We start from the raw sequence: 9,934 nt of genomic DNA on the forward strand, positions 1-9,934 counted from the left end.
ATTCCCTCTCTTCTTCCTCTTCTTCCTTTTCTTCCTCTTCCTCTTCTTCTCTTGGGCAAATTTAGCTTGCCTCTTGAGAACTAACTTGCCTTTCCTTCCTCTCCTACTTCTCAGTTTTTGAAGGACTTCTTACCCCCTGCCTCTGCATCTTTTAATTTCTACTTCATGGACCACTGCATTAGGGAATTTGCAGCAAGGTGGCCCCGAGAGGGATTCTTTCACCCCTACAAAAGGAAGGCATTGACCGTTCGATGCCTTTGTAATCCTCAAACCTTCCTCCCCTATCAGCTATTCTCTCCAGGAAGAAAGCAGGCTTGAACTCCCAGAGAGAGCAACGGAGTACATCGAGGCAGCATCTCTTTGCTGTTGCTTGCAAAGAGACACAGAAACGCAGATGAAATCCAAGCGAAAGCGTGAAACAATTTAAATGCTCTCTGCCAACGCATATTAAATAGGTGCTTATGTTTCACGCTGATCCCGATGTATCTAATTAATCCAAATTAAATCGGAGCTGTAAGGACATCCAATTACACACACATCCACGCAGAAAGAGAAGCCAGGCTCTCACGGTAAAGTCCTGCTTGACAGGCGGCTGGAGGTGACCCCACCCGCTCCAGGGTCCCCCCTCGCCGCCAGCCCCTTCCCCCATCCCGCGGGAGCCGAGCCCCGACGGCGGGACCCCCAGCACGGCGCTCTCGGTGCCTCTCGACGGGGCGCGGCTGCGGCTCCCGCCGAGTGTCCCCATAGGGATGCGGATCGGCGGGAGGTTTTCGCGGGCTCCTTCAAGACATTAAAAACCTGCGCAGGGGGAGTGTCTTGCACGCCCAGAAACAGGCAGGAGACCCGGGTGAGGCCAGTGCGGGCAGCACCCCCCTGTGAAGGCGACAGGAGGGAGAGGACACAGTTACCTCGTCCGGGTCCCACTTGGCGAGGGTTTGAACAAGCCTTAGCAAAATTAGCGGGGGCACAGCACGACTCCTTCGGCAGGGCAGGAGCGTCTCGCCGCTGCCCCTCTCCCGCACCTCGGGGTGAACGGAGGAGGGGTTCTTGCCTTCGAAAAGACGAAACCTCTCGGAGAAGCCGGGGAGCGAACGGAAGCCCGGAGGGGTGCCGGGGTGGGGGCGGCCACCCCAAGGTTTGACCCCCGCCGGCCGCACATCGCGGCGCCCGTACTCGGCGAGAGGCGCATCGGGGTGTTGCGGGGTGGGGGGGGGAAACGACGACAGGGGACCCTGCGTCAGTGCAGGGCCGTCCCCTTCCCCTCCCCGTGCGCTCGGCTCTGCCTCCCGCCAGCCTCCCACGCCTCCCGCGAGGTGCGGCCGCGCTACATAAACACGGCCCCGCCGCCGGGGCTCTCCGCTCGCAGCCCGACGGAGGCGCCTGGCCGGCAGCGGAGCGGCTGCGGGCAGCGGAGCGGCAGCGGCCGCGCAGGCTCCGGGGACAGACGGGGCGGGAGGCTCCGGCGGGCAGCGGCGGAGGGCTGCGCGCTCCCCCGCGGGCGGCGGCGGCCCCGCCGGAGCCCAGGCGACCGGAGGAGGAGGAGGAAGGGCGGCGGCTCCCCGCCGGCGGCGGGCTCCCTCCGGTATGGCCCTGGCGGACAGCGCCCGCGGGCTGCCCAACGGCGGCGGCGTCTCGCCGGCGGCAAGCAGCGGGGCGGCGGGGAGCGGGGCGGCGGCGGCGGCGGGCGGCTGGTCGTCCTTCCCGGAGATCGTGGAGCTGAATGTGGGCGGGCAGGTGTATGTGACGCGGCGCTGCACCGTGGTGTCGGTGCGCGACTCTCTGCTCTGGCGCATGTTCTCGCAGCAGCAGCCCAGCGAGCTGCCCCGGGACAGCAAGGGCCGCTTCTTCCTCGACCGCGACGGCTTCCTCTTCCGCTACATCCTGGACTATCTGCGGGACCTCCAGCTGGTGCTGCCCGAGCACTTCCCCGAGCGCAGCCGCCTCCAGCGGGAGGCCGAGTACTTCCAGCTGCCCGACCTGGCTCGCCGCCTGGCCCAGGCTCGGGTCGCCGCCGCCGCTCGCCCCGTCGCCCTGCACCGCGACGGCTCGGTCTGCGCCGACGAGCCGCCACCGCCCCTCCTCGGCTACCTGGAGGCCGAGCCGCTGGAAGGAGGCGGCGGGGGAGCCGCGGCGTCCGCCCCGTCGCCCACGGCCAGCCGCAGCCCCTCGGGCGGGCCGCTGCTCACGCCCTCGCAGTCGCTGGACGGGGCAGGTGGGCGACGCTCGGGCTACATCACCATCGGCTACCGGGGCTCCTACACCATCGGGCGGGAGGCACAGGCCGACGCCAAGTTCCGGCGGGTGGCCCGCATCACTGTCTGCGGCAAGACGGCGCTGGCCAAGGAGGTCTTCGGGGAGACACTGAACGAGAGCCGCGACCCCGACCGCCCTCCAGAGCGCTACACCGCCCGCTACTACCTCAAGTTCAACTTCCTCGAGCAAGCCTTCGACCGGCTCTCCGAGGCTGGCTTCCGCATGGCCGCCTGCTCCTCCACCGGCACCTGCGCCTTCGGCCCCGAGCAGGGCGGTCCTGCTGATGACAAGATCTGGACCAGCTACACCGAGTATGTCTTCTGCCGGGACTGAGCAGCTGCATAGGGATAAGGTGGTGGCCCCTGCACACCCTTGCATCCACGGTCCCCTCCCGGCCTGGAGGAGGGAGGACGTGGAGGGTTTCTGTGTCCCCTTGCGCTCTCCTCACCTCGGTGCCTGCCTCCCTGCACAAGGCAGGTCAGCCCCCAGTGCAGCCCCCACTCCTCATGCACACATCTCCTGATGGCCTCAGGGACGGGAGGTCACCGTGTCATGCCTCGGCTGCCATATCCCTGCTTGGCCACCATGCCCCTACTCAGCCATCGCATCCCGCCTCGTACCCTCATCCCCCCTCCCATGCCTCCCAGTAGCTGTGTCAGTAGCGAGGAAGGAAAGAGGTAGCTCGAGTAGACAAATACCAGCCCCAGAAAGGTGTTGCGCGTGTGCCCAGCCCCTGCCCCTCTCCATGCACAGGAGCCAAGGGATGGCTCTGTCAGGGTGAGGTGTTTTAAAAACCACCCGTTTAGGGGCTGAGGAACTTTTCAGTCGCTTTTTAGCGACTTCTGTTGAAAATAGCGTGACAAGTGGCTGTCTTTTCTCATCCCCATACCCTTAACTGAGATTTCACCTTGTTGGGTGGATCCATAATGGTCTGTTTTATCCTCCCACCCCGTCAAAGTGATGTCTGTCTGTGAAGGAATGTCACACACACAAGTGATGACTGACTGTGAGGGGCTGGCACTCTGGCTCGTACTTCATCTGTAAAGATGAGTAATTTTCCAGGAGGCGTGCGTGTGGCCCTTCATGACGGGTTGCATGCACCTCCCCTCTCTGCCACCTATCTGTCTGAGCTCCCCTCTCCAAGCTCTTAAACTGGACCAGGACCTGCACAGCAGGCACGCAGGGTTGATGTGAAAGGACAGATTTGCTGGATAATCAACCACCTGAACTATCAAATGTCCTCAGAGACGTGTGTGCACTCCCTCGAGAGGTAAAGCGACAAAGCTTTGAAAAATTAAAATGCTTGTGAATTGTAACTTTCATGGGTGGTGTGAAGTCCTTATAATACTCATGACGTTATTGTCGACAATATGCATAGAAATTTCAGTGCATATTTCCTTAAACACCCTCAAAATGATGGGGGTGAGATGAAGCCAGACTTGCCAGAGTGACTGTAGGGCCTGCTTCCTGGGAAGGTGACATCATGTATGTTGAATTAATGCAGATGTACGTTATAAGTGTAATCAAGAGCACCCTGCTTATTACTTTAAGTTTTGTCATGTTAGTGCTATAAAGCTTTGAAGCCAACAGAACTGATTCCGAAACCCCTTTTTTAAGAACCAGTTTCTTAGTTTGCATGGCAGTCCTACCAGGGCAATGACACTGCTGAGACTTAAGTATCTCCTCCTAGACAAACTTAGTGCTTCTTAGAAAGGATTAAGCCCCATCCTTACAAAAACAAGAATGATGCCAACTTTTTTTCAGGGGAAATTACCCCTTATAAGCTGTATTTGGCTTGTGTTATCTAACAATCTTTCTTTCCCAGAGGAGGCAGCAGTAGCTTGCTTTGGAACAGACAATATGAGCAGCAGGTTTTACAGCAGGAAGATTGAGCAGCTCTTTCTAATAAATTCATGAAGATTGGGGTACAAAACCCCTTTCCTTTAAAACCTGAACTTGACTTAAAAACCTGTATTGTCTATTCAGACATTCACTAAAAAATATCGGAAATGTGTCCAAAGTGTTGAAGAATTTAGCAGTACATATCATGGGCTTGAAGATACATTTTAAAAACTCTTGAATAATAAATTGTTCTAACTCCAAATTTAGAAATACTGCTGGCACTTGTATTCTAACCAAAGAGCTTCACAGTAGGGTTTTATTTTTAAAACCTTAATTCTTTTGAAAACAGCTATAGCTACATACATATTGAGCTTAGTGCTTGGTCTCTGTGTTTACCACTTGGTCTTTCATTAAGTGCATGCACAATTGCATAGAACTGAAAATAATTTGCATTGCCGTGAGTTTTTTTATATTAGCAAGATTGTTTATTGATGTGGTTAAATTGAAGATACACATACAAAAGTGCTGGGTATTGTCCAGTTGTAGATAGTTGTATAATGGAGTATTTTTAAAAGGAGAAAGATGTATACCTGCCAAATTAGATGAGCAATAAGATAGAGTGAGAGGATAGTACACCTGAAGACAGAACAAAACCCATTTGTCCTATGCCTTACTCTGAGATTATTTCTTTGTGCTTAACTTATTTATACCACAAGTGAAGGGACATTGATCACAGCTACTAAGTCTTTACGATGTCATTCTCAAGAATAATGACTGTCTTTTTCTAGTTTCTGTTAAGTAATTCTGGAGTATGTTTTTTAAGATTTTGTATAAAATCAGTTTTCAGTAAAGTGTTCAGATTTGCTCTAGATGGCTTTCTTTTTTTAGGAATCTGGTAGCCTACTAAATCCATCGTAGGAGCTACGAGTAGAGGCAGTTTTAAATTGAACTTGTGATTTAATGTATATATACATACAGTATATGAACATTTTACATGAATCATTTAGTTTTCTAATCATTTTAGTGCTAAATAATTTCATAATAAATCTAGCTGCGCATTTACATATTACACTATGTAGATAGTATGGTAATGTTTAACTGGTTTCCTCTACCTGTTTCTATGGAAAACTGAATACGAACATCAGCTTGTAGAACTGAAATCAATTACATATTTGATTGAATGTGAATCATAACTAAACTTCCAGGTGGTTGAATGCATCTCTAAAACAAAGATTGCCTGTATTTTGATCAGTGACTGCCTATCTGTTTGCTGGCAGACGACCCAGAAATTCTCATAATTTTAAGTGAATAATGGGTGTAATAAAAACAGAAACTGATGATTTTTTAATCTTTGTGTTTGTGCTAAAAACTCTAAGCGCTATTAGCATTAGGAAATGGGGCCTTTCATTTACTAATAACTCATTTAATCCAGGCTTACAATGATAGTGCCGTAAATGTCATAGTAATTTGTTGGTTTGCCACACAAGACAATGTTCTTCTTAAACATTACTCAGTAATTTCAGTAAAATTTTTGAAAGGTAAAACGCCCAAGGTGAAGTCCCTGAGTTTTGCTGGTCTCCTCTGTTGAGAGCTCAAGGAACAGATAAACACAATGACTCCTCTAACCTGTTGACGTGCAGAAGGACAAAAATGTAAAGGCACAATGCTGGAGTCCTGTATACATTTTGTAGCTGTTGTTGTTCATGGTTCATGTACTTATGGATGAATGCAGTAGCATTTACAAGTGCTATTAAAAAAACAAAGGCAGTCTTTCTTTTCATTATAAGTTAAGGCACAGGTCTTTGCAAATGTTTGATAGGATGTTTATATTTTTATACATGTAGATAATGAGCCACTTATTCATTCTTACTTTCACATGTATAGCATTGAAAATAAAGATCCTCCTAGGAAAACGTTGCATACCAAATTAAATTCTTGTTCTTTAAATAGTAACTCAGTTGTGTGGTTTATGCTGTCCTTTTTTACTCTTGGTAAAGACGTCTTTATCTTTGCTTTCTGTTCCACAGTATCACACTCATAACTTTAGCAAGGACTCCAAACTAATATGGAAAGCAGAAACATCGAGCAAAAAATTTATGTGTATAGGGATCCCCAGTAACACCCGGGGCAGGATAAACTGAAATGTATAATGCTCAGACTACATACTTTCCTTTTAGGTCTCACAGAGAATTTTTGTAGTACTGGTCAATATAAATCAGTCTTCAGGAAACAATAGTGACTAAACAGCTTAATTTGAATAGCATAGAGTAATTGTTTAAATAAAATGTTGATTTTAAAATGAAATTAGAGAATAATAACATTGGATAGAGTGTTCATTTAATGAAAGAAACTTTAATACCTGAGGAAATAGATGATCTGAGAGAAATGCATTTAGAAATTCTGTTAAGGAATGGTAGGGTGGTCTTATAGCTACCCAATGATTTCTAGTGAACTATTATGAACCTAACGGTTTATAATAAACCTGTGGTCAGATTTGTAGAAAATTAGTAATAAATCACTGGTAAAATCCACGTGTGTGTGAAGCACCTGTATCTTTCTTGGGTAGCATGGTTATAATGCAAAGGAACCACCTGAAGGAAGTTAAATCAACCATTTCGTTTGATGGACTGGTACTGTTTGAGAGCTTTGTTATCATGCAATAATATAAGGAAGGAGGTTTTTCCATGAGCAACAAAACTTAGAGCCTGTCTTTCTGCAGGCTTAGGTCTCATTTCCTTTATACTACCAGTTCAATTACTCTGCTCACCCCCAGCCCTTTTATTTCACTTCTGCTAGGCAAAAGACAGCATGTTCTTTGGCAGAGCCAGCTTCTGCTGTGCTGAAGTTTAAGGCTGAATTCTACCTTTCTCCCTCAGTGAACTTGGGTTTTTTCTTTTCCCTTTCCTTCACCCAGCCAGCCGTATTAATGGAATTTGTAAGTAAGTAACATCTGCAAGGTTTTTTAGTTCTTTCAATTGAGTTTGAAATTACCCATCAACTCAGAAGCTGTTAAGGAGGACAGATGTCCACCCAAATGGGCAATGAAAGGGTATGAGCCTTATTTCCTTAGGAAACAAGGATAACAACAAATTACTGTAATTAATGCCTGGCACTGTCTATATAAAACCTTTTGTCAAAGGAGGACACAGTAGTCTGAGTGCACTAAATCGCTATAGACTGAGGAGGCAAGCTGTCATGCTTGCTTTTGTGACCCTGGCCAAATGAATGGGCAGATTCGAATGGCTTAAAAATATTTCCAGCCTCCAAATTTTCGTAGTGTTTCCAATCGTAGCTGGAACAGCTTTGAGCCTTATTACGAGAGCCCTTCTTGGCTGAAATTACTAGAGGTGCTCAAAGAAGGTGAAATGACTACTTTCTAAATTGCAAAACCACTAAACCAGAACTTCCTGTCATTGTATCTATATATGCTTAAGGGGAGGAAGGGGAGCTAAGACATTTGCAGATTATTCTATTATACATATCCAAAGAAAGTATAAAATCTATCCAAAAACTTGTTTCTAAAAGACATATTGATACAGGATTGTTGGAAGCCCAGGTCATAGACTTATCAAGTGGTGTGAACTACCAGGGTAAACGCCAGTTTGACTATCCATGGGTATCACCTGGATACACAGTTCCAGTGTATCTGAAGGCAAATTAGGATCAACTCTTTTTTGTATTTTCTGTAAGATTCAGCTCTGTGCATGGGTGTATGAACCAATGCAGGCACGAACCAATGCAGGCACGTCGCAAGAGACAGAGGCCATGAATGCATTTGCAAAGAGCAAGTTTTATTTTAGTTACCTCTCTATTGGGGGATCTCCGAAGTAGCACCTGAGCTCCCAGGCAGAGGTGACACAAGCGGGGATGCAGGCGGGCAGAATTCAACCCTGATAGGAGATCACTGGGCCTGCTGCATTCGCTTTTATTTCAAGGCTTCAAGCAGGCGCAGCCTTGCAGTCTTTTCTCAGAACAAAGCAGGAATCTCAGGCACAATGATAAGGTGCCTTAGAGTTTCTCACAGGCCTATGTGACCTAACAGAGAGATTCTACTTGTCAAGCATACAAGGTCAGTAAAACAATTAATGTGATGTATATGCTTTTTCTACACCACAGCTGCAAGTCACTTGAGCGTATTTACAGTTCACCAACCTCCTTGCCATTCTTGCGCTATATTCCCACACAATGGGAATGGTGCTTCACCCTGTGGATTGCTACTCTGAACTTGCTGGAGGACTTGAGATTTTGATGCAGCTCAGGGCTGCATAGCCCTGCAGTTCTCACAGGCTTTGGATACCATGAATGTAGATATCCTGGATAGACAGGTACATTTTTAGTTCTGCTATATCCTGATGTGTTTTTGACTTAACCTGGAGGGTTTTCTAGTATGGAACATGATGTCCAGCATAAACATCGTTCCATATGTCCCTCCCAGCTGGTATGCACAGCCATGTGCAACATGGTCCATATAATCTCAAGTTCCCATGCCAGCTCCCACCCAGGGAGATGTGCCAGCTGGTGGGCATTTGCTGATGGAGCTGATGGGTGAGCCAGCAAGGCCTCCTGCGAGGGATGGGATGGGTCTGAGGGCGATGCAGGACTGCTCCGATCAGGTGGTGTTGAGTGGAATTTGCTGGCCAGAGCAGGAGGGCTCGGGGCCTCTGTCCTCGCCTCTGCCCAGGTGGTGCTGGGGCTGCATCGCAGCCCTGGAAGGCCAGGTGTGAGAGCTCGTCCAGGGAATCCGAGCAGCAAAACTACATCAGCACCTACAAGGAGAGAGTCAGACAGCACTGGTGAAAACATGAAGGTAGGAACACGCATCAGGTTCTCTCCTGTTCTCTGAGAAGTCCCAGGAAAAGGGTTGTTCCTGGCACAGGAGAGAGAATCCTTACTGGCAGCGACTGTGGTGTTACTTTGGACCCAAAGTGGTGGATACACCAACATTGGCCACTTTTCAGATTTGGCTGAACAGTGTGCTGGTCTGTCTTGTCTAGAACGTGCTTCAGCCAAAAAAGGTAGGACCAGATGATAGTGGAGATCCCTTCCAACCTGGTATTCTATGATTCTAAGATTCTCAACACGTGCGATACCCTCAGGGCACGGCAAGGTGACAGAGATGTGCAGTGTCCCTTTGCCAGGCAAGGGGCTTGGCAGGGAGCCCCTGGGGAGCTGGGATGTCCTTTCCAAAACCCAAGCAGCAGCATCCATCCCTGTCCCTTGCTTGTCCCTGCGGCAGCAGTGCCACCTTCTGAGGGGGGAGGCTTTTGTTGTCACACTGTTTGTGGAACCTCTGAGGCTTCTGCTTGTGCCTGTGGCCCATGGTGCTGGTGACTCATTGGCTGCTGCCCTGGCAAGCCTGGCCTCCTACTCCTCCTCCAAGAGTTCCTCCCGGTGCTCTATGAGGAACTGCACCAGAGCTGTCACCTGCACACCACAAACCATTGGTTTACACCCGGTGGCTGAAAACAGGTCAAACAGCCTTTCCCACTCCTGAGTCTAGCTTCACTGCAGAAAGCTGTAGCAGGCTGCTGAACACAGTGTACCTTCAACACCTCCACCAGGACATCCACAGGGAGCATGTCCTCGTCTGGTGGGCTGAGGAGGTCCGGCCCCAAACAGATGGCCAGTTTGCGGGCCGTCATCCTGGTGGTGGGGGCGTTCCTGCAGATTTTGTGGAACAGGGAGAGCAGGTGCTTGAGGAGGAGGAGGTTGGCCTTGGGCAACTTGCTGGCCACCCTGAGGGAACAATAACACAATGTTAATAAAGTTGGTGTTGTCAATACAGGTCTCCCAGTCTGATGTCAGCCAAGCTCAGCCCAGGGAAGTCTCCCCAGCCATG

At 49.4% G+C, this 9,934-nt stretch overlaps 1 protein-coding gene across 1 annotated transcript; it reads left to right on the top strand.

The window, feature by feature from the left end:
- The first annotated feature begins 1,374 nt into the window (after positions 1-1,374).
- Positions 1,375-6,158, top strand: KCTD12 (potassium channel tetramerization domain containing 12). Its single transcript, XM_065658419.1, has one exon. It carries the CDS (start codon positions 1,585-1,587, stop codon positions 2,584-2,586), a length of 1,002 nt encoding a protein of 333 aa, XP_065514491.1. The 5' UTR covers positions 1,375-1,584; the 3' UTR covers positions 2,587-6,158.
- The last annotated feature ends 3,776 nt before the right edge of the window (positions 6,159-9,934 follow it).

Source organism: Caloenas nicobarica, chromosome 1 (assembly GCF_036013445.1).
Source record: "Caloenas nicobarica isolate bCalNic1 chromosome 1, bCalNic1.hap1, whole genome shotgun sequence".
Classification (NCBI taxonomy): Eukaryota; Metazoa; Chordata; class Aves; order Columbiformes; family Columbidae; genus Caloenas; species Caloenas nicobarica.

What these genes read in the sequence shown, in the direction of transcription:
- KCTD12 (XM_065658419.1), top strand. Translation starts at nt 1,585, where the DNA reads ATGGCCCTGGCGGACAGCGCCCGCGGGCTGCCCAACGGCGGCGGCGTC.